At 31.5% G+C, this 25,791-nt stretch overlaps 1 protein-coding gene across 2 annotated transcripts in view; it reads left to right on the top strand.

The window, feature by feature from the left end:
• The window catches only part of EMB (embigin), a 127,628-nt gene extending 102,134 nt beyond the window's left edge, over positions 1-25,494 (top strand). For both annotated transcript variants that reach the window (XM_031964862.1, XM_012541405.3), the window contains exons 2-9: positions 1,932-2,048; positions 12,112-12,298; positions 12,519-12,607; positions 18,224-18,351; positions 21,920-22,199; positions 22,950-22,983; positions 24,351-24,443; positions 25,023-25,494. In XM_031964862.1, the coding sequence (XP_031820722.1) occupies positions 1,932-2,048; positions 12,112-12,298; positions 12,519-12,607; positions 18,224-18,351; positions 21,920-22,199; positions 22,950-22,983; positions 24,351-24,429 (914 nt within the window). In that variant the 3' untranslated portion in view covers positions 24,430-24,443; positions 25,023-25,494. The remainder of the gene's footprint in view (positions 1-1,931; positions 2,049-12,111; positions 12,299-12,518; positions 12,608-18,223; positions 18,352-21,919; positions 22,200-22,949; positions 22,984-24,350; positions 24,444-25,022) is intronic.
• The last annotated feature ends 297 nt before the right edge of the window (positions 25,495-25,791 follow it).

Raw genomic sequence — 25,791 nt, 5'->3', positions numbered from 1 at the left:
GCTCTCTTGGGCTATAAATTGTGGTTTGCTAGTGCTCCTCCTCACCCTGGGACTTTGACTCTCAAATGTAACTTGACAGAGCATGGGCAATGCAACAGTAGTGCCAGCAAAGAGACCTTTGTAATTTTCTAATTAGATGTTCACCCCTTCCCTCCTCCCTTTTACTATCTCTGGGAAAAGAGCTCCTGAAGCTGCTGTTGCTTCTGCTGTGTTGTGTGCAAGATCTCCTACTTGGTGTAACAAATTTCCCCTACCTATCTTTTAAGTTTTCTTGGGCCAGAAAAATACTTTACCCTGACTTTGTTGGCTCTGCTGCTCTAAAATCTGAGTCATTATTTAAAAATTCTTTGGGGATGAATGTTTGTGCTGATTATCTGGGTGGCTGACCCTTAATCTGCTATCTTCGCTCCTCCTGGGATTGTTTTTAAAGAGAATTCAAGGGTCCTGAAAATAAAGGATTGATGAGGATTGATAAGGCCTTTGAGGAAAAAGTGAGAAGTTAAAATTACTACTTGAATATTTCACTAACAAGATTCTTAAGTAAGTAGATAGAGAAACAGAACGTCAGCATTTAAGACTATCACACATCATTTATTTTCCTTTTCATCTTTACATTTTAAGGTGCTTGCTGTGCTCTAGTCTAGTAGTATCAAACCTGAATAGAAATGAATTTCTGTGGGTAGCATATAAATTTCAAAACCCCACCAATTAACATTATATTATATAGTATTTTTATTGATTTTGTTAAACATTTTCCAGATTTATTTTAATCTAGCTGTGCCTAAGTTTTATACCTTTGCTATAGTCTTTTGACTTTATCTCTGATCTCTCTTCTCTGTTTGGCTTCTCGCTGTTTCTACATCCTATAATTTTCTGTATTATTTCCCTCCCCTCATTGCATTCTTACTAACATTGTCTATTGTGAATATGGCTTGTTATTCTGAGGTTGTAGGTTATATCTAAGTTTGTGCTGGAGCCAGCTCTAACCAAACCAATTGCTAAATTTGTAATGAGAGCATTTAAACCTGGAAAATAAGCAAATGTTACAAATCAGGGCTTAATATACTTTTTTTTCATCATCTGGACTTCAAAAAGTGATGGAGAAAATATTAATGTTAAACTTAAACTCTTTTGGACTTTTTCTTTTTAAAATAGAGTTAATTGTTTAAACATTTATCAGTTCACCTTTAACTACATTGAGGCAATAGCATTTAAAAATAAAATGAAATCACTACATGGAAGCCTGGGAAAAACAGCAAGGGTTATTACTTATGATGAGTTATGTATAATTTTTTAAAAGGAAAATAGTTTATTTTAACAATATTTTTCTTGTTAGTTATAAATTAAACCAAAAATCCAACCTGCAGAAACCATTGATTTTTAATCATTTTCTCTTCAATTTATAAGTTGTAAATAGTATGTTGTTTTAGTTGATACTATGATGACTGCGTATTTTAAAATCAGCCAGAGTCAGGAATTCAGGTTAAGGGAAAATCTTCAATCTTTATTCTCAATAGAGGTGAAGAAGGATTGGAGGTGAAGGGGGATTGGAGGTGAAGGGGGGGATCGTGATAGCAATGTGAGCAGCTGCTGTCAAGAAGCCAGCCAGACAAGAAGGTAGCCAGCCGTCTCTTTTCGCTCCTCTCTTGTTCCCTCGGCCTCCACCCACCAAAATCGTTATTTCCTATATAACACATCAGGACTTGCACAAAGAGTGGGCAGGGGCCATTCTTTCTCCAAGCATATATATTAATAGAGTATGGTCCAATTACTATTTAGCCTCATGTGCTTGGGACCTTGGTGCATCAACTCTAGCTTCAGCCCATTACATGATACAAATCAGTTTTTCAAAGAATTAGCTGATACACATACATATGTATGTATCTTAGATGGTATGGAGAGTAACAATCATGTTTTTCATTTTTTAATAGATGCAGATTTTACAACCCAAGCCGCCACAGAAGGACCTACAGACTGGAGTGAGGAAAATGTGACTGTTTTGTCATATCCAGAGTTAATTTCTATGGAGGCAACCCTGTTGTTAATAGGTAAATCCATGGCGTTGTACACATATCAAAATTTTGCAATTTTATTTTTTTCTGTTTTAATCCACTTGAAATTGGTAAAATAAAACATTCATTTGGATTAATTACTAATCTTGCTACATTTATCTTTTCAAAATACTCAAAATCCATTGTGACATACTAAGAGGCTTTTTGAATGTCATTCAGCTGAAACTATGAGTGTCATATCTCCTTCCATTGGTGACCTTTGCTACTAAAAGGGAATCAACCCATGTCACAATAACTGACCCTGTGTTTTTCTAGTGGAAATGACTAATCCAAGAGCATTTTAGCAAAGCAAAGTCCTATAGTATTGACCACATGGATACTTTGAACATATCAAAGTATTCAATGGCAAAAAAAACCCCAAACCAAACCAAAGCAAAAAACTCATAATGATAATAGCTGGAATTTGTTTAATGCTTTAAATTTATAAAAACCTTTATATTTAGGATGTCCTAAATATCTTAAAGCAGTTTTAAACTATTAAAACTAGACTTTTGGGACACCCTCTATAGTCATTCATTTGGTGCTCATAAAAACGTAGGTTCTCTTATTACTGTCACTTTACAGATAATTGAGATACAGAGGGGTTAAAGGACTTGTATGAGGATCACACAGGAAGTGTTATGGCAGGATTTAAAATCAGACCATTCTGATTCCAAATCAGTCCACTATACCATCTAAAGAGCTCACAGTATCCTTACAGTGTCAACTTTGTTCCATTGAAAAAGACTTCCCAAACCTCAGACTCACAGGGCAAGTAATATAATTATAGCACATTTATTGTTTCCCTTCCTCCTTCCTTATAAATTATCTCTTTCAACTTTTAGGCATCCTTATTTCAAGAATGTTAGATTCTTTGAGCTGGTGCCACATTTTCCATTAGATCTTTCCTGAGCCCTCTAAATTGTTATTGCCTCTTGTCAGTGTTCTCTGCCCAAACAATATTATATTTGCTTTGTAGAGATTTTGCATTTACTTACCTATATACATGTTGTTTTCTTCAATAGAATATGAAGATAGAGACTTTCCCCCTTCTCTAACCCTAGTGCCTAACACTAAGTCTAGCATATTAAGTATTTAATAAAAGCTTATTGACTGATTTGTAGGGTAATTCTTTCAATAACAGTTCTTAACAGTAAGAGTAATTAGTTTTAATTTGGCACATTAAAGAAAAATGGAAGTTTTTGTTACCTGATGCATTCAAACAGTATGATAAATTTTTAAAGAATTAATTTCAATTGCCTAAAGCTATTTTTGCAACTGCATTTGCAGGGACATAAATATAGTTAGACACATTTTCAAACTGAATATTTATTTCATATTGTTTGATTAATAAGCATCAGATATTCTTCCTGATACCACTTTCTGATATCACAGTGATAAAAATATCACTTATATCTTTATTTCAGGTTTTTAATAGCCTATGTACAGGTTATTATTATATATGAGCTGCTTATTCCAAATTTCCTTTCTTGGTATTTAGTCTGATCATTTTTTCTCTTTTGTACCCATTCAGTAAACTTCAATGTTTTTTGCTTTTTGCTTCTAGGACCAAATCTTCTTTTTGGCAAATTTATAATTTGCTGTGCCTTCATCTTTCCATTATTCTTATATGTTATATTTGTTCCAAACTCTGCAATACAATGACACTGGCTTCCTTGCAGTTCTTCATAAGGCATTCCATTTCTGGACTTTGGACATTTTTATTGGTTGACCCCTATGCCTAGACTCCTTCCTCATGCTTGATTCTTGGCTTCTCTGACTTTTTTCAAGTCCTAGCTAAAATTCCATCTTCTATAAGAAGCCTTTCTGACCCACTTGATTTCTAGTACCTTTCCTCTGTGGTTTAATCCTAATTTATCCTATATATAACTTGTTTACACATAATTGTTTGAATTTTATCTCTTCTCATTAGACTGTGAGTTCTTTCCATAGTTGTTAGCATAGTAGCTGATACATTGTGATTTGTTAATAAATTTATTGACTGAATGACTGACTATTCATTGTTTTTACATGATAGTAATCATTCACTTACGTGTTACTTGATGTTTAGTTTATCTTTTTTTTTTCATTTCTTTTTTGCCTCTTCTGGCCATTTAATAGCTGGTCCTTTAGGTGGAAACAGGTAGGTATATACCTATCTAGAATAGGGGACTGAAGAATGGAGAGCCAAGTAGCTAGCAAAGAAATAATCTACATTTTTTAAAAGTTCATATTTAGGCCTGTGAATTCATGTTTCTTTTGTCTTCATTTTTTTTTCTTTTCCCACTAGCTCTACCGTGATTTGATTGTTCCAAGTAGAGTAGCTTCTCTCTCTCTCTGTCTCTGTCTCTTTTTCTCTCTCTGTCTCTCTCTTTTTCTCTCTCTCTTTTTCTCTATACATACGCATATACACACACACACACACTCATATATATATATCTACACATAGACATAGACATATATATATATGCATATGCATATACTGATTCAAACAGTATTTCTCAAATGCCAATGGATGGATGAATTTGCAAGCCACTGGTTTAACATCACTTCTAATGGAAACTATTCATCTTAGTGTTTTTGTGTTTAAAAGGGGAATCAGTAGACTTCTTTCTCTTATTAGAAATTTAGGTGAAAAGGCAAACAGGAAAGGGGAAAGAAAAGGCAGGATGTGATGGTGTTTTGAGAATTTTGAGAAAAATGATTGTAGGATATCTGGATCTTTGGTAAATTGAAAGTGAATTGGTTGTTGACATTCAATGCCCTTTTCTCATATGTCCTGAGGAGAAAGCTTGTAGTAAAAAGTGTGGTAAACCAATATGGTAGGGATATTGTAGGAAAAATGCAGGAGCTGGCAATGTCTAAACTCTAAATTTTGTATGTATTGTGTAGTTTAAGCAGTAGGGTGTGTTAGCTGGATTTTTTAAATCACTTTGGATTACCATTGTTTTAGTAAAATCATTTGAAAAAATAGTATCAAATCTAAGTAATGATTAAGGCAATGTATCTAACCATTGAAACAACTTTCCTTTAACTGGTGATGCACTAAGTTTTGAAACACTACTCTATTCTTTTTGCTGTGGAACAATGATTGTGCAAGAATTGGGCTATTATTCATTGCCATTCACTAACAATTACTATTCAACTGTTGAAAATAAGTGTAGAAATACATTATTAAAACATAAGTAGAAACATTTACCACTTTGTCATGTCTCCAAAATGACAAAACACTTGCATCTGAAATCAATTTTTAAAATGGAGAAATAACAGAGTAAATGTTTTAATGTCTATTACAAGTGCTAACAGTGAGCCAAGAGCCTTCTCTAGCAGGAAATATGGCTTAAATCTTCACTTGAATAGTTATAAGGTAACCAAAATTTCTCAGTATTTGCTAAATGGCTTTGAAAAATGTAGCCTCAATTATGTAAGCTCTCCAGATTTTCTTGCATTGTTAAAACTACATGTGTGTGTACCTGGAAAAAAAAAGTCTGTTTCTGTCCAATATATTACCTTTGCTTTTGTTCCCATATATTCTAGGCATATATTACAAATAGATGCTTTTGGGCATATAATTTATATTGTTTTCTACATATACATATTATGCATATACTCATAGTGTATATCTTAGTACTTACACATACAGCATGCTGGGGGTAGCCTGTCCCCTACCTTTTTTTGTTGGTCACATTCCCCCAAAGTATGGCTACTTAAGGTTCATGGTATTCAGTGCATCCATACTTCTGAAGTTACAGCTCACAAGCACCTACTGATATGTTTGATAAAATATAAAATATAAAAAATAACCAATATCAGCATTTTAAGTTTTGCAAAACACTTTACAAATATCTTCTTTTATCTGCTCTATGATCTTTGGGGATGGGTACTATTATCTTTCCACTTTTCATATACGGAAAGCTGATATCAAAGTCACATTAAATGAAGTGATCAGATTTACATGCCTATTAAGTATTTGAGGCTGTTTGAACTCAGATCTTCCTGACTCTTCAGCCAATAGGATCCCCCTAGTAGTTTCATATCTTTCAATAATCAGCCAGAAGACATAGCTCATTAAGAAAATTAGTGCATTATCTTTCCCATAAACCTGGGCTGCATTCTCTCATAAATATTCTCCCTCCTGAGATTAGACAGTCACAGAGATTACAAGTTTCATGCTTCTGATTTTCTGGGCTTTAATATGATGCTGCACATGATCTCTTGCTCTGGAACATCCATCTTCCCATGCGGCCTTCCTTCCCTGGTATATATATCCTTCCCTTGTGCCCCTCCTTTTTCCCACTGAAGAGTTGCTTCAGGGACCTTTGTTTTCTTATGGGGATCAGGTGAGCACATCCTTCATTCCCTTTGCCTGCTGTGCTTCTGACATTTTTTAACTCCCACACCATATCCCACAATCATTGCTTTCCTCTCTTTTGCATGTTAGCTTTTCCTATTAAATTTTCAACTCCCTGAAAGGCAAAAACTGTCTATTTCCTTGTATTTGTATCCCCAACTCTTAGCAGAGTTCTTGGCATTTAATACACACTTAAAGGCTTATCTTAAGGCATATAATTTAACTTTATTTATTTTAAAGTATGTAATTCAAGTATACAATTCTTCTTTAAAATAAAATCTACGTAATATATTTGAAATTTTGGGCACTACTTTTAGTTTAGAATGAGATTTTTAAAAATTTAAAAGCCTTTGATATTTATTAATGATGGTTATCCAAAACAATAATGAAAGTTTCTGTTTCAATTCTTGTCTCCAAAACAAAATATTAAAATGATTTAAAAAAAAAAAAAACATAGAAGAGAAGAGGATAATGTCACAAAATCAGAAATTAGACTTGATTTTGTTGCTATAAGAAACTCATACATGAAGAAATTATATATATATATATATATATATAATACACAATTCAAAAGTATTCAGTAGATAGAGTACCAGTTCTGGAATCAGAAAGACCTGAGTTCAAATATGGCCTCATACATTTACTACCTGTGTGACCCTAGGCAAGTCACTTAACTCTGTTTACCTCAGTTTCTTCAACTGTACAATGAGCTTGAGAAGGAAAAGGAAATGGCAAATCACTACATTATCTTTGCCAAGAAAACTCCAGAGTCTGACGTGACTGAAATGTTTAAACAACATCAACAAAAAACAATACAATAATTCAAAATACAACTTTTAAAGATTCTCCATTTATTATTGCTTCTGGCCTTTCTTTTTTCTGTTCTTTTCTTGGGTGAGGTGATCTTAGCTATCCTTAGTCTCCCTTATTTAAAAAATAATAAATAAAACAAAATCCTTTAAAACAATTATTTATAATAAAGCAAAAAAAATACCTGTGTTGACTATGTCCAAAAATGTGTACATCTCATTCTGCATCTTGAGTCTCCAATCTCAGGAAATGTAGAGAACGCTTCATCATTGGTACTCTTGAATTGTGGTTGTATATTGCATTGATAAGAGTTCATAAGCATTTCTTTTTTAATTTAATTTGTTTTATTCTGAACTTAAGAAATAAAACAAGTATTTCCATAACATGACAGAATAGGAAAAAAGATTATTGCATATGAAAATGTAATTCTATTATGTAAAACTTGCTGTTCCTTTTAAATATATAAAGTTATTATGTAACTTTTTTCTTTTTTCTCCTCTCCTCAATTCTGCTCTAAAAATGGGTACCATTAGACACAAATATGTATGTGTATATATGTGTATATATACACACATATGTATATATGTATGTAAAACTATTATATACATACTTTTATTGGTCAGTTCTTTTTCTGAATACATATAGTGTCTTCCTCACAGAAAGTCCTTTGTAGTAAATTTGAGTATTTTTCAAAGTGACTTAATCACTCGTCATTTTTAAAACAATATTGCTCTTACTGTGTAGCACATTCTCTTGGTTCTGCTTATTTGTTATTTGTTATTTGTTATTATTTGTTATTTCCTACTAGTCTATCTGTTTTCCCCTAAGATTATTAGACTCATTTCTTATAGTATAGTACTATTCCATCATAAGCATATACCTACAATTTGTTTAGCCATTCCCTAATTGACAGGCAACTGTGCCTTTTTCAGTTCTTTGCCAACGCAAAGAAAGCTGTTATAATTATTTTAGAACTCACATAGGGAAAAGAGACCTAATAGTGGTATTGCTGGGTCAAAAGGCATGTGCAGTTTAGTAACTCTTTGGGCATAATTCTAGATTTCTTTGCAAAATGGTTAAATTAATTCACGGTTCCACCACCAATGGTGAATGTGTCCTCATTTTTCTATATCTCCACCAATATTTGTCACTTTTCCTTTTGATAATTTTAGCTAATCTGACAAACATAAAATGTTATCTCAAGATTATTTTAATTTGCATTTTTCTAAACACTAATGGTTTTCAGCTTTTTTTTTTTTCACGTGACCATAAATTGTTTTGATTTCTTAACTGGAAAACTGCCTGTTCTTATCTTTTGACCATTTATCAATTAGAGAATGATTTATATACTTATGAATTTGAAAAAGTTCTTTACATATTTGAGATATGAAACCTTTATCTAAGGAATTGTTCTTTAAATCCTCTCTCCACCACCAATTTTCTATTTTCTTTCTGCTTACATTTGTTTAATTTGCACAAAAAACTTTATAATTTAATGTAATCTAAATTATCCATTTTATACCTCCTACTGTTTTCTATTTCTTCTTTATTCATAAATTGTCTCCCTAATATTTTCCATATTCTTCAGATTTTCTTGTAAATATCTCTTTATATAGAGGTAATGTATTCATTTTGGCCATATCTTGCTAAGTGATACAAGATATTGTTCAAGGCCCAATTTCTGCTAAACTGCTTTCCAGTTTTCCCAATAATTTTTACAATAATATTCTAAAAAACTTAAGTCTTTATACTTGTTAAATGCAACGTTATAGTAGTCATTTCCTAAGTATTTCAAAGTTCTTTGTCTTTATAGTATTTTTGTTATTATGAATTTCTCTCCTGATTCTTTTCACTAATTCTGCATCAGTTCATAAAAGTTTTCCTAGATTTGCCTCTCATGACTTCTTATTGTAAAATAATATACAACAAACCATAATTTGTTCAGTCATTTCAAAGAGACTAATGCGTCACCTTTTTTGTGTGTTTAGTTCTTTAGACTTTTAATTTACAAAATTTGCAAAGTAACTATTTCCAATTTAAGAGCCTTTTTTCTTTCAAACAGGCCTGTGTGTGTATTTTCTGAATGTTTGATTCCTTTGTATCACTAATAATCTACTTTTTTCCAGTGAATGCTTAATTGAATATTGTATTATACAGAATTAACACTTCAATTTATTTTAAAGAGGATAGGAAGACTCAGAATGAGACCATTCTATATATAAGGACATTGTTGTTAGAGAAAAAAATAAAGAGGCACATGTTTTAATCTTCCTTCAAAGTGCTCTCCAAACTCTAATTTCCTGGTGGAATGAAAGAAAAATAGTGTATTGGGAAAGGAAGTTTGAGCAAAGAGATCATTTCTCTTACTATGGGTAGCACATATTACTATGAGCTAATGTTTAGTATACAATTTCACAACTCAAAAGTTGCCCAGTAGATGCTGTGCCTCTGCTTTATTTTGAATATTCTCCCCTCCAACTTCTACTTTTCCAAATTCTACCTATCTTTCAAGATTGAGTTTAAGTCCTATATCCTTTGATCAAGTATGCTCTTGTCATTCTTTCTGACCTCAGAATTATAGTAGCAAAATTGATAACAATAGCTGACAAAAATAGAACTTTGCAGTTATAGATCATGTTATCCAACTGTCCTTTCACACTGACAACACAAGATGGATATATCATTACCTCCATTTGTATTATAAATAAGGAGATTAATATAGAGATTAGTTCAAAGTCTCTTTGTTATAATGAAATTGAAGTAAGACTTAAAATCTAGATCTTTTCACTTCAAATCTTGGACTCTTTATTTTGATATATTGTTTTAGAAGTAATCTGCCTTTTTTGGTAATCATGTGATTTTGTACTTAATTTATAGCATTAAATTTAACACAATTATAATTTGTCATTCAATAATTCAAGTGTTCTAGTCTCATTTTCTCACCTGGATAGTAAAATCTTTGAAGGTATTTCCATTTATATGCATAATAAAATGCTTAGTATATAGTAAGTGTTCAAAAATTACATTTATTGATGTAAGCGTGCTGAGTCCAGATAATTTGAACTTTCAAAAAATTAAACTAAATATTTTATTTTTTCTAATTACATGCAAAAATATTTTTAACATTTTTTAAAAATTTTGATTTCCAAATTCTCTTACTCCCACCCCTCCCTCTTCATTGAGAAGGCAAGGAATTTGGTATATGTGACACATGTGTAGTCATGCAAAACAGTCATGTTGTGAAAGAAAACATAAAATGAAAGCATTTAAAAAATTTAAAAATAGTATGCTTTGATCTGCATTCAGGCTACATTTTGTTCTTTTTTTTCTAGAGGTAGATGGCATTTTCATCATAAAGAAGATAACTTTATTCTTTACATTTTTAAGATTATCCAAATACTAATAGATTTGGCTTCCTTCAAGACACAAATCAACTGGCAATTCCTATAGGCAGCCTTTACCAATTCAATTAATTATTAAAATGTTCTTTTTTTTGAAATAACTCTGTATTCTATGTCATACATAGAGAATCCTTCCAAGTGGAAAGTAAAATCCCTGAAAGTAGAAATTTTTTCTCTTCCATAGAGCAATAGTTCTTGATATTAATGTTGATTGTATTGAATTGAGACCATAAAGGATGTTTCCAAAAAGAAGCAGGGAATATTTCAGGTGTCCTGGAATATTTAATGCCATTCAAAACTATTTCTACCTGCACTGTTGATTCATAATTGATCATGATTCATAAAAAAAAATTTCTTAGTGTTTGATACTTTCTAGGCTCCATTATTCTATAATCAAAGACATTCTCCTTTAAAGCAGGGAATTCAATTCAGCTGTTTTTGAATTGTATAAGCAATTATTTCAGGCATTTGCCCACAAAGCACTTTAGATTAGCTGTGTATACAGTTTTTAAAACTTTACTCTTGGTTGCTACTCAGGAAAGCATTTTCCCACTTTCTAAATTTTTTAATGTAATTATAAGTGATGACACCATAAGCTATTGGACAAATGCTATTTGCTGTCTAGCCTTTTTGACTTTTAACAATAAGGATGAGAATTTCATTTGATGTAGAGAACGCCTAGTTTAGGTAACTCTTATTATCCAGTGCAGGGCAGTCCCTTCTCTGAAACTTTTGTCTTAAAGAATTGTTCATAAAATTGAAAAGTTAAATGACATTCCATAGATCACGCAGTGTCAGAGAAGGAACTTTGAATCCTGCTCTTTCTGATTCTGAGGACAGCTTTTTATTCACCACTCTATCCTGCCTCTCTTTAACAATAATAATCATAAAAATAAGTTTTTACATATGTATGTACAAGTTTTCTGTTTCAAACTTTATATTATTAAGAAGAGTTCAAATAATAACATACTTTTGTTATACTTAGAGTACTTTTTATATATCATCTCATTTGAGCTTCTCAGCTATTCTAATAAAGTAGTTAAAATAGGTATTATTATTAACCTCATCTTGAAACTGAAAAGTTAAAGAACATTATTGGAATAAATTCAGCAATTCCTTTTGGCTTCTAAAATTTTTTATATTAAAAATTTTATACTGCTGGAATTATACTTTTGGACCACATTTCAGCAAGTAACATATATGTGTTGAACAGCTTCTTTGTGTCAGTTATGATGCTATATATATATAAAGGGAAATACAAAACTTAGTCTCTGTCTTCAAAGAACTTAAAATCTAATTGAGAATACAAAGTAATAAGATTATGGCATATGTCTATCCATTTCTATTAACATTAATTTTTTTCTTCAAATTTGAAAAATAAAGTAATAAAAATAATTAAAAGGTAGAACTCTTAAAAATTATAAATTTGTAATTGATATTTTGAAGCTATTACAAATGTTTAAATTTTAATAATTATACTTTATCTTTTAATTAATAGAAACATCTGATGAAGTGGTGGAAAAAAATGTGACAATAGGAAATCCTGCTAGCATAGAACTAAGATGTAACTTCAGTACTAGCAGGTCTCCACAATTTGTGTATGTATTTTGGAAAAAAGGTAATGATCGGATCAATAGAACAAGTAGCGTCAGAGTATTTGAAAATATTGTGCAAGCTTATATCAGGTAAGTGATGCAGAAATTTGACTTTTTAAAAAATTTCTATATCTATAAGTTAATTGGACTTTAATTATTTTACTTGTTATTTGAAAATAGTGATTACTTACCTCCTTAATTATTCACTTTATGTTGCTCAAACTTATGTTTTAATCATTGCTTAGATCTTTTAATTTTTAATTCTTGAAAGGTAAAAAGGCACAAAGATAATTATTTAAATTATCTCTAGGTTGATTGTCACTGATAAGGTGCATATGGATAGCTACTCTTGTATTTTTGAAGGGATAAAGGATCGAAAGGGCATATTTCACTTTAAAGGTCAGTACTAAGAAATTAATACCAATATTATGTTCTAGGAATTATAAAATCTCATAGTCTTTTTTGGTTTTTAATGAATAAACAACATAGTCAACAGAATATACATAATGAATTTACATATGTATGCACACATATATGTATACACAAATATTTGTTTACAAGTATATGTGTAAACTACATTTACACATAGTATTTTTGAATATGCACACATTCATCTTTTATTATATACAGACACACATAAGCACATACCATGTTGAATATGAGGGGGCCAGGGTCACAAAATGATCAAGGGGCCTTGAGTTGGAATCTAGATCTCCTAGATTCAAGTTCTATTTTTGACATATCTTGCTATATGACAATGGGTGAGACACTTAGCTTCTTGGTATCCCACAGAATAATCTACCTCTATCCATTAGAGACAAGCTGAATTCTTATATTGATGAAGAGAATCTTCACACCAGTAATTTCTGGGATCTCTCTACCTCCTTCTTTAAAAAAAAAATAGCATACAATGTAAGAAAACGATTAGAAATTTGAGATCTTGTCCATCCATCATCAGTCTTCAAGAAATATATTTCTAGAAGCATTAGACCTCATGAAGAATCTGCTGTGTTTACATTCAAAATGCAAATTTTCGCAAACTGCTCATTTGTGAAAATAAAAATGATTTGTCAGAGAGGGGAGAAGTTTCTGAGATATGGAATTTTGTTTGGCAAAATGAAATAATATGAGTAAAGATTTTCACAGCTAGACCATGATAACAAGAGTACAGCATGGTCCAGATTAGGCTAACTATAAAAAAAGTCTTAAATATTAAAAGGTATGTTTCATTTTCAGTTACTTAGTACTTTGAGAGTTTTTAAAAAAATATTTTTAAAGTTCCCACTTAGTAGCCTACCACTGATTGCTTTTTAGTGATCATGATTAAAGACTGAGGTTTCCCCTTTTCATTTCTCTTTAATATCTTACCACCTACATAGTCAGGCTGTTTTCTTCTATTTTATACTTACTTTTAAGTATTCTGATTTGTAGAGTATGTCTCCAAGGACAGAAACTTTTACCTTCTGGTTTTTTTTTCACTTTCTTCTACCCTTCTTCCCCAATTTAGAATTTTGCTAGACAAATAGTATGTGTTCATTACATGCTACTTGATGAATATACTGGCTTAGGTCACTTGTTCAAGTCATAGTTTTTTTTTTAAATAAAGCACAACAAGTTCAAGAAAAAAACAAATAGAATGTTCAGCAAGTATTTATGATAAGGTTTAGATTTAGGGAACCAAAATGGGATTAGGGTCCAGGTGGTCAGGGAGTTAAATGATAAAATCTAGTGACAGGTTCAAGGTTCAGGGAACCAAACGGAGAGGTTTGACTCCTCTGCACCCCCTTGGGATTCGACACAAAGGTAGGAAGTTTTGGGGACTCCCTTCTGGCAGTGCACAGGTTCTCTGTAAAAGAATTTATAGACCCAAAAACCTAAATTGATAAAAGGTTTATTATAAGGATTGAAAGTAAGGTTAGAAATACTGACAGAGAGGCATAAAGTCTGGTTAGGGAAATAGGTGAGGATAAAAAGAATAACACTGGAAAAGAATATTCCAGTAGACAGAGGCCCTTGGCATCCCAAGCATGGCATAGCTGGCATGTTTGGAACCTCTACAAAGAGAAGATTTTAGTTTGGCTCTTTTATATTGAGTGTCCTAGTGGGACACTCAATTTTATATATTTTTTTATTTTTCCCCAAACAACATCAAATATGTGCAGACATGCATGCATATTTGATTATGTACATACTATATACACATTCATATATATATATATATATATATATATATATATGTGTGTGTGTATATATATATATATATATATATATATATATATATCAGTGGGTACCTTTTGATCAATTGTCCACTTTGATTTAGTTCAATTCATTTTTGTTTCTGATCAGAATTGCAATACAAAGTCTGTGTGGTTTTATTCAAACTTTTTTAATAAAAAGATACCTGAGTGTTAGCAGTGTTTTTTTTTTTCTTTTCTGTTATTTAGATAGAAACATTTCAATTGGGCTTATTAGTTTTTAATGTGCATTTAACTTTAATGCAACTTTAAGCACACCCTGTATCCTGGAGGTATTTGTAAAGTTAATAAATGTATTCCTTCTAGCATTTCTTTCCTAAGAGAGAATCCTGCCCTACAATTCATTTAAAAAATGAATATTGCCTGAAGAAACAATTAATTTCATCAGAATACAATTTAAAGGCTTCCACAGAACAATTCATATTGCAGTTATTTAATTCTACCTTCAAGGCATAGATATTTTATAAATACTCAATCTTCCTGTAATTCTACTCATTATATGTAACTTGTGAGTTTTCTTAAATAGAGGTCTTACCTTCTTTTTCTGGCATTGAAGCTTCAGTTTTACATAGGGCTAGGGAAGTCTTCTCCTACTTGCATAAATCAAGCACAAATGTATAAGCCTGAACCTAGGAGCAATTAAGCAATAATGTCACTACTTTATTCTATGTGGAAGTAAGAGATGATATGTTACTATGAGATTTTAAAATGGTCTCTACATAGCTGATTAGTTTGAAGACAAAAAAGACTGCTGTCTGTTGGTATTTAACTGTTAGGAAGATATTTGAATGCCAGAAAGAGAATAAGCAAAGTGTACACTCTAAACCTGCAACTGCTAATGAGTCAGAGTTGATTTTTAGCTCAAAAGATGGCATATATTTTCTAAATTACAATATTCCCCACTCCCACTCACCCCATACCCTGTGCAAAAAAGGGAGCATTGTGACCCAAGATTGCTACACTGCTACTTCCATAAAATTCATCATACTTGCAGATGTTTTGCATACTTGACCTTTAACTATCTAGTCTTGTTTCTCAAGAAGCATATTACTTTGACTCATATTTTCAAGAGAATTTTATTACTAGTACCAATCTATTTACTTGGATCATGAAGTTGTTTCCAGTGATAGTTTGACAGGTTCCCTCCATCTATAGGGCTAATCACTCCTTTTTAGCTGATGGACAGCCAGCTGCAGAAGAAAACTGAGCTGAGCCTACACAAATACCTTTGCCAAAAATGGGTCAAGCAATTATATAAAGGAAGTACATCCTTTTCTGTTGCATTGCCATAATGTGTTCTTTTAATTAGAAAAAGATAATTTGAGAGAAATGCTGTATCACTTGGTATAGGAAGTTCTCTCTTGCTTAAAAGTGAAATTTCACAGTGCCTGTGAGGTACAGGTTGGTCACATCAGTTTGTCAAAATTAGCCTTTCTTCCTTTTTATTCTCTTGTGCTAGGCTGGTTTTGAGACCTTCTGTAGCTTTTACCATGATCATTCTTTTTTATTGCAATGGAGTTTTCAAGGAATGCCTTGATTTGCAAAGATCTCATTTACACTTACATAGGAAAAGTTAGAAAGTTACTACCTATTCCACAGATATCATCAGAATAAGTTTCTTCAGCCAGCTTCTTGTTTAATCTCTCAGGTAGTGAATGCTCAAGAAATTTTGATTGACAAATACTTTTTGCTTTTCTGTCATAAAATTGTCATGTTAGTCTTCTTAGATTTACTATTTTTCAGTTGAACTCTGTAGTGGAAGAGCACTGGATCTACAGCCAAAGGGCCTTCATTAGATTCCTGGTCCCTCACTTGCTACCTCTATGATCTTGAGAAAATCACTTAGCTTCTGTGACCCTCAGCTTCCTCAAGTCCAAAATTAGAGTGTTGGACTATATGGCCTTAGAGGTCTCTTATAGATAGATCTATTCTGTCTGTTGTTCCTTGAACTAAAAATGCAAGCTCAGCATTCTGTTCTATAGCCCCTGGTCTTTGCCAGTGTGATTTTCTTTCATCCTTTTGCATCAGAATCTTCAAAATGATGGATATGCAGTTTGTCATTTCTACATTAAATCTAATGTTCTATGACACACAGCAAGTTGCTCTAGATGCCCCTCCTCTCTAGCTAGATAAACATTGTAAAGAGAGAAATGATAAAGTTCTTCCTACCTTAAACATTACTTGTTTTATTTCACTGTTGTGACTAGACCCACTAGCTTCTTTCTTTTAATAGAAATCTTGTCAGACACTACTGTGTGTGTGTGTGTGTGTGTGTGTGTGTGTGTAGAATCCTTAAAATCACAGCTGTATGATTATGGACAAAATCATATTCACAGACTTAGCTGTTTTTATATCACTACTCCCTTTCTTATAGGTATGCCTTAAAAGTAGTAAAAGCCACTATAAGAATCTCATCTTAATATAATACATAAATATAGACACACTGGAAAGACTTCATAATAGTCAGATAATCAGATTTCACAGAGCCATTCTGATCTCATCTGGCTACTCCATAGAGTGGTATGCTGGAGTTAGTTTGTATTGTCTGTTGAGAACAATCATTTAAATTTTCAGTGTGATGATTCACAACTCAGAAGTAGACAAAAGCTACAAATCCAGGCTGGACTTATTATTTTGCTGATTGGAATTTTGAAAAGAAATAATAAGGAATAATGGAAATCAAAGATAAAAATGTTTTCTGCATCTTCCCTATCCTTATTCCAAGACAATTGTCAAACATTTATTCCAACACATTCCTATCTCTATCCTATTAATAAATAGCTTTGAAGTAATAAGATGGATTTAGAAATAATGGTCTGATCATTAAAGTCTGGTCATTTTGAACAAATTCTTTTTTTTTTTCTTTTTTGGAGGCCCTTGGGGTTAAGTGACTTATTCAGGGTCATACAGCTAGTATGTATTAAGTGTCTGAGGCCAGTGCTCTATACACAGCACCATTTAGCTGCCCTTGAACAAATTATTTTAATGTCAAAATTCTAGAGTCTACACTTTTTTTTTCAAATTTTTCGTATAATTAACTTGATGCACACAAGCATTTACCTGTAAAAAGAACAGAAAGAAAAGGAGTGCTTTTATTTTGGTATATTTCAACTTGAATCCAGTACTACTGACACTGACCTACTTGTCTGTGTGCCCTTTTGAACTACCGTTTTTTTTTCCTTCTCTGTGTATTTTTGATGATTCACTTATGATCTTTCCCCTTATTTCTTCCTCTTTCAAAGTATTTTGTCATTTCCCTTCTCCTTTTTCCTCCAAATAAACAACTTACATTGTAAGAAGTAAATAGTTACATTCTTACAGAAGATATTCATGTATTCAATATTTATAAATGTATGCCTCATTCTGTGCCATCATCTCTTTGTTAAAAGGCAGGAAGCTTGATTTACCATCAGTATTCTAGAGTAATAATTGGCCACTTCTTTAGTCATTGTTCTTTAATTGCCATTACTTTTTTATATTAAATGCATGCTAATACCGATTCAAAATTGTTCTACACAATTCTTTCTTGATGTGATTTATATTAGAACTTGCTACATTAAAAAGTAAACATATATGAGCATTTTGTTCTTCTGAAATTGTTTAACTAAGTATAGGTAACCAACTAGCAAATAATACCATATTACAGTTCATTAATCATTTAGGAACATGAGAACTTTTTTAGAAAATATTTAAAACACAAATTTGTATTTTGTTTAAACTTTTTTTTCACTAACCGTACATTTCTCTTAATTTTCCTTAGTTCCTGAAATTTATACGAAAGAAAAGCCATTGGTGAATTATGAACGGGACTCTGTTGTCTTGAACTGTAACAGTGAAAAATTTGTCCCTTTGCAATGGGTCTGGTATGCTAGTAATGGAAGTGAAAAGGTAGGATTTAATTTTTCTGATCAAATTAAAAAAATAAGTGAAAGTTTTTTATTGCATTTTTATCAAGATCCTAGGGCTATTTAGATTTCTGAGCTCCATGTTCTTCTCTGAGTTAATAATCTTAGAAAAAATAAATAGCATCAGTGATAAATATATTGTCATCTGCATAGAGTTCAGAAATCATTTCTAATAAGGCATAAAACTGACTTGAAAAGAAGATGTAATTTATTCAGTCTTTTTTGAGAAGAAGGCACAATTCATTAACATTTTGCATATTTAATTGATGATCTGGAGAAATATATCCTTGAGGAAAGATATCTTACTCATTAGCATCTTGTGTTATTACCTGGAAAGTTGATTAAAGTTGCATGCATATTAGATAAAGAGTTATCTTCTAAATCCCAACTTCTTAAACTGTAGTTTGTGATTGTGATTTTTTTTTAATTAAAAAGTGTTTGATTTGTATACTTGTTTTATATAGCTATATATCTGAGTCACATAAAATTTTTTTGAAAGAAAAGGGATTGTGAGTGGGAAAGGATTAAGAAGCCCCTCTCTAAATCAGGTAGATCTGTGTTCAAGTCCTTTTTGTGACATATATTGGCTTTGGGAGGTTAGACAAATCACTTCATTTCTGACTGCTTTAGCTAGAGTGGTGTCAGATATCTATCGCTAGAAAGAATTTCCTGACAGCAACAATAAAATCACAGTTTAAAAATGAATAAACAAAAAACTTAAATTGAAAGAAATCTCCTACTCTTTTCTCTATCCCTTTTTCACCTACCGTTGTAATTTAGAAGGAAGAGATAGGGAGAAAATACTAGTATGTCTATGCATTATGCTAAGTGTCCTACAAATATAACCTTTTATGATTTTCATAACAACCTTGGGAGATAGGTAGTATTATAAACTTCACTTTACTAATGAAGAAACTGAAGGGAACAGAGGTTAGGTAACTTGGCAGGATAACAGCTAGTATATGTCTGAAATTTTAACTAAGATCTTTCTGACATCATATCCACCACTCTACTACATCAATTAGTTACCTCAAACTCAGATTGGTTAATAAAGAAAAAGTCAGTTTTTCCTAAATTGTTTTTATTTTAATCTGTATATGCACTTTTTTGTTTTAAATCAAATGTATAGGTTTTTGTAGCTAAATAAGATGACATGGTCTACTATTGACAGGTGTCCAAGGAAAGCTAAAGAATGTCAATTTCTAGTAATCTAAAAGAGTGGATTTATTTGTCCAATCATTGACTATAAAGACATGGATAATCAATAATTCTCATCAAAGCCTCTCCACATTGTTTAATAAGAGCAGTAAAGTAAACTATGTCACTATTATATTCTCTCTCTTCTACTGCTATAATACACTTCTAATGAAGAGAGAAAATAAATTCCTGACAAAGGCAAGCTGCTGTCAGCTAACAATGCTGCCATGCAGCTGTGATGGGCTTTCAGATCTGATAGGATCTTCCAACCAAGTCAATCAAGACAGATTTTGTTTTAGCTTTTTGAGGGCAGAGGGATGGGAGTCCATTCTTATAGAACAGACAGTTCTCAATGCCACTTTGGAGCCAATGGATATTGTGATGGAGTGCTTTAGAAGGATGGATCCTTTGATAACATTCAGGTTGTGAGTTGATGGGATCATATCTCCTTGTCTTTATTGCTAATACAACAAAGAGTAAAGAAATAATCATCAAATATATATATATATATATATATATATATCCGACAGCTTTAATTTGAAGAAGTTTTGAACTGTTAATGATCTAGCTCCCATATATGTGTATACATGATAGGAAAGAGTAATAGACAGTGCCTGGTTTCTACTTTATATTAATGAAATGCTTGTTGATTGAATGTAATATGAAGAATGATATAAAGCTATTTTTATTGCATTTTTAATGCAATAAATATATACTCATATTTCTCTCTAGTCCCAGGACCTCTTGAAGAGGCTCTCCAGATGACTGGTGTTTGGCAGGAGGTCTTGAGTTTGGATAATGTGTTTACAAATAATAAAGAGCAGGCCACTAGGCCTTAATCGAATCTTAGAAATAGTTTTAATTTATATATATATGTATGTGTGTGTGTGTGTGTGTATGTGTGTATAGTTATTGGAATTCAGTTAACAAACTGATTTTTATTATGTTGAATAATAGTCCTAAGATAATATTTGAATTTTGAGAAACCTTGAAAAACTTAAGAATATAGGGAATATTGAGAATTTCTACCCCATTCAAAAAATCAGATAAAGGAAAGAGCCAGATTTAAGTGTACAGTAGTATATCATTGCTTAAGATGACATCCCATCTTCATTCTATTCCTTCTCCAACAGTGAGAGATAAAGCAATCTTATTTAAGCCATCTCCTTTTAAAGGCATGCTTTAGAACAGGGCTTCTTAGACTTTTTTTCACACATGATCCCATTTTGCCCAAGAACTTTTTATGTGAACCTTTATACATAAAATAGGTATATAAACCAGACATTTACTGATAACAAATTATAATTTTGTGACCCTCATATTCAATTATGTGAATCTACATGGGATTACAACCCACAGTTTAAGAAGTTGGGTTAAAGTAAGACTTCCTTTACTAACAACCAATTTTCAGATGCTGCTCTTACATTCTAGGGTCACTTGTCTGTATTTTAAAAGTATTTAAGAGTATAGACGTGATTCTGAATTCTAGCTCTTACATATTCATTTCTCCATAATGATTATGGGCTCATGGATTTAAAGATTGTCTAGTTTCAGAGGTTTTTAATGCATGGTCCTTGAAGTTTACATATACAGATATAGAGACAGAGGTATGTGCATGTGTATATATATCTAGACTTCAACATAATTATTTTTCTTTGTAATGTTTTGTTTTAGCCATTTAATCTTTATTCTGAGAAGGGATCCATAGACTTCATCCATCTGGTGAAGATATCTATGATTAAAAATTAGATTAAGAATCCCTAATTTTTTCCTGACATATTTTTCTTAAGAATATCTAGCCTAAATAGCTCACAAATATAGAAATATTTTATGAAAGATAGAGTGATATAATTGATAAAGTGCTGGATTTGGAGTCAGGAAAATTTTTCTAATGTTGGTTAAGTCACTTAACTCTTTTTAAAAATTATTTATTTATTTATTTTTATTATTATAGCTTTTTATTTACAAGTTATATGCATGGGTAATTTTACAGCATTGACAATTGCCAAACCTTTTGTTCCAATTTTCCCCCTCCTTCCCGCATCCCCTCCCCCCAATGGCAGGTTGACCAATACATGTTAAATATGTTAAAGTATAAATTAAATACAATATAAGTATACATGTTCTAACAGTTATTTTGCTATACAAAGTCACTTAACTCTTAAAGATCCAGACCAGTCTCTAAGTTAATAAACTAACCTAAAAAGTAAATGCTAGTTTACTTTAGTGGAAGTTCTCCATTAAAAATCCCTTCTCAGATGAAATCATAGGTCCAACTTAAAAATAATCAACAAAACCAAAAATTCTATCCACATATTTCTTATACATGTGATTTGAATATCTCCTCATATTAGGTTCCCATTGATCTTACAATGAAAAACAAGTATGAAATTCTACCATCCAAATATAATGAAACAAAACTAAAGATAAAGCATCTCCAAACAACAGACAGTGGACCATACTGGTGTCGTGCAATATTCCTCCTAGGAGAGAGTGAAGGAAAACAGAACCTCAGAGTGCTAACCTACCTAGTGCCACTCAAACCATTTCTTGCAGTAACTGCTGAAGTTATAATTTTAGTAACTGGTATTTTTCTCTATGAAATGTACACCAAAAGGAGACAGCTACCCTCAGGTAGGAATGTTATTCTGATATATTTCAATATGACTCATCAGTGCACAGTAAAGTTTCAAAAGTTTTGATCATTATGCACATTTAATAGCTTTGTATTCTGTACTAGTATGTACACATACATGCACACACACACACACATGCTCTACCAACATATATGTATACAGAATACTATTGGTATTCTGGTACCAGAATACTGGTATTCCATACTAGTAAAGTTGGAGCTCTTAATCCATTTTCTATCTTAACCTGCTGAGATGTTTTAATGTTATAGATTATTTTCCATTTTTACTTGACTCGACTGTTCCCTAAATAAACCATATACTTTGTACTTAAAGTTAAAAAAATGTATTCAGTAGAATATGCCAATGAATTCTGTGGTGATCCTTCACATAATGTTGCAGAATAAGAACAATCATTCTTAATCTATTTAAGTTACATATTTTTAATTAAGTAAAAGACTTAGGAGAATCAAGAATATGTCAATTTTACTTTTTTAATATAGAAATAGTATGGGAGAAACAAAATTTTATATATCAAGTGTTGTCAATACCACTTTATTTCTTTTCATTGGAAAATTGTAAAACATCATATCATAATATCATTAATTTATTTATAAATTGAAAAATTATATGCTAATCAGCTCTCCTCACATTCTCTGGGAAAATCCATTTATAGAAAACTGATCATACATGATCCTTAAAAAACAATAAAATAATCCTAAGATTTAAATTGTCTTTTTTTTTAACACAGAAAGTGGAAATGATTTTGAACAAGGTGAACAACTGTAAGTATTAATATTAAGTTACATGAAATGATGTAGTTGAGAAAAAAGCAAACATTTGATGTGATTGCTACATTGCTAGATATCCTTCCTCCAAAGATTGTCTAACAAATGGTGAAATTATTGGCCAGTTCAATTCATGAAGCAAGTAAGAACAAAATTATGGGTCCAAGTATTTATTTGTTTTACTCTTTTTCTTAGTAAACAAAGGAATTCTCATAATTTTCATATATGATGGTTCAATTTTTACTTTATACTTAGTCAATATAAACAGAAGCTCCATGATTTTTCCAAAATTGTTATATCAAAGTATCTAAGAACCCAGAAAAAAACCACAAATTTGAATTATTCTTTTGAAAATGATTCAGATTATGAAAGTTAAATTGATATAAGTTTTCTGTTTTATTCAGTGCTTATTTTAGTGAAGAGATAATGAAATCTGTAGATATTAAGTTTATATTGGTCATTTGTACCATTATAGTACCAATTACTAATACCAATTAGTACCATTATGAATTTTGAGAGCTTATACCAAAAATATATCTTCACAACATTAAAATGTCTAGTTGATCCAATCAATTCAGAAGATATGTACATTCATTTTAGATTTAGTTTACTTAATTCCAGATTATTTTATTAATTATGACCAATGTCTCATCATGTAGATAGTCTTAAGAAACTCAGGACTCTTCCATAACCCAGAATAGAGGTGAGATTAAGAGTTTCCTGATGATCTCTTTTTCTTTTGTATTTTGTCAATATCAGCTTTAAAAGATATAATTTTCACTTGTAGGTATGCTCTGGCCTTTGAAATTAGGGTGTTAATTAGGGTGTTCCACTTCAGAAATGGGGCTATTAAATTTTTTGGAATAACCCCTAATATATCTTTTGCTTTCTCCATTGATTTTCTCACAACATATTTCTTTCTTATCAAAATCTGATCTGTACGTATTTGAAAAATAATTCTGTCTTCCAGTTAGAGTCTAAGAAGGTCGTTGAGGACAACTTTTCTATGTGCTTTATGGCTTTTCATTAAATACCACCAAGCTATTCAGTAGATGGAGATAAAGCTTTGTGATTCATTTAGCCAAATGAATTGCTGGGAAGGCCATCCTTCTTAAATTGATCACCACTGTAAATTTAGCCAATCTTGTCCTTAGTCAACAGAATGTCACTAACTCATTACATAAAGCTTTTCTAGGTTAGGGTCATGGACCACCTTAATTCCATGGTAGAAATAGGTAGTTTTTGGAGGACTCAATTATGCTTTGATGCTAATTGTATAATATTGAATGATATCCTGATACAGGTTATTTAGAGAAAGCATATGATAACTGTCTGTCTTTTTTTAAAATTTACATTTCATGCAGAAAGTCAGAAGATCACAATGGAGTACAGAAGAATAAGCAAAGAACCAGGTACAGAAAGAGTGAAGTCAGTGTGAATTAATGCTCCAATTAAAGGTAAAATTAACTTCTATCAATAGCGTTTATGTACACATTTCTCTTGTTTCATAAAAAGACCTAAACAATTTAATATAGTTTTTATTTTTGACACAAATTATATAGAAGAAACATGAATTTTAGTCAAAATTAAAATAAATATGATGTCTGTTTCCAAAGAAGTGCATGTAGTCCTGCCAGAAAATGAATCATGTTAACATTGCTGATTTTGTTTTGCATTTTCCCCACTTTGATCTCATTCTATTTTTTATTACTGCTTTTTCAGTCTGTGATGCATTCATATCCTCTGTAATATAAGATCCTTACTCTTCTTCATCTTTTTGTGTTGGAGGAATAAATTGATTCTGACAATAGTTTTTCACCAATTTTGCTCCATTTCCTTTTTTGATTATATTCTGCTTGTATTTTTTCTATATAGCAATTTTAAAAAAATTTAGTCTAGAGACTTCATTTGAAACAATTTTTGAGTTCCACCTTCCTCTAGCACTGTATCATCAATGCTATAGAATCATGGTAGTAATGTTCCTTGTCAAATAAAATGTCATACTAATCATATTTAAAATGTTTTATTTAATTCAGGGAGTTCAAGCCAAGAAAAGAAAAACCATTTGATAATGAAGAATCCTGGAAAGCTGTGTTCATAGTTGCACATTTCAAGATTATTTGTGCTTTCTCTTAAGGGTATATGGCTTTTCTTGTTGCTTTAAAGAATGAAATACCTTGCAACAAAAACATGACATCATTCTTGTGCTTGAGAAATTACTTCATAAATGCTGTATACTTATTCCAGGGTTGCAGGTATAATATTTTCATGCTGTGATTATTTCACAATATTAGTGAAAACGAAAGTATTGTTACTATTTGAATATGCAGATGCTAACATTTTCTTTTCTGTAAAATGATGCTCATCAGAGTTTTCCCTAGTGTTATGAAAATATTATCTTTACATTAGTTTTTAACGAACACTCAAAACATATACCAGCAAAAATCCTTAATAGATTACTTGTGCATTAAAAAAAAAAGAACCACCACAACCAAAGATATCATTAAAGGTAAAACTTTTGCCATGTGTCTTAATAGAATATTGAAATATTTTGAAGGGGTAACAAAATGTAAGATGGAAAAATGATAATTTAAAGGATCATTGTTAGTGAAATGTATTTTATTAAATTGAGAGAGGCGGCATATCATAGTGGCTAGACAATTGGCCTTGAATCCAGGAAGATTAGGATTCAGTTTCTTTGCCTGACAAATAATGGCTCTGAAAATTACTCATCTTCTCAGAAGTCTAGGCAACTTTTTAAATTCTTAAATTGCAGAGAAAATGCCAATGTTTATTGCTAGAGAG

This window comes from Sarcophilus harrisii, chromosome 1 (assembly GCF_902635505.1).
Source record: "Sarcophilus harrisii chromosome 1, mSarHar1.11, whole genome shotgun sequence".
Taxonomy (NCBI): Eukaryota; Metazoa; Chordata; class Mammalia; order Dasyuromorphia; family Dasyuridae; genus Sarcophilus; species Sarcophilus harrisii.
This window is presented reverse-complemented; position numbering and strand designations above follow the sequence as displayed.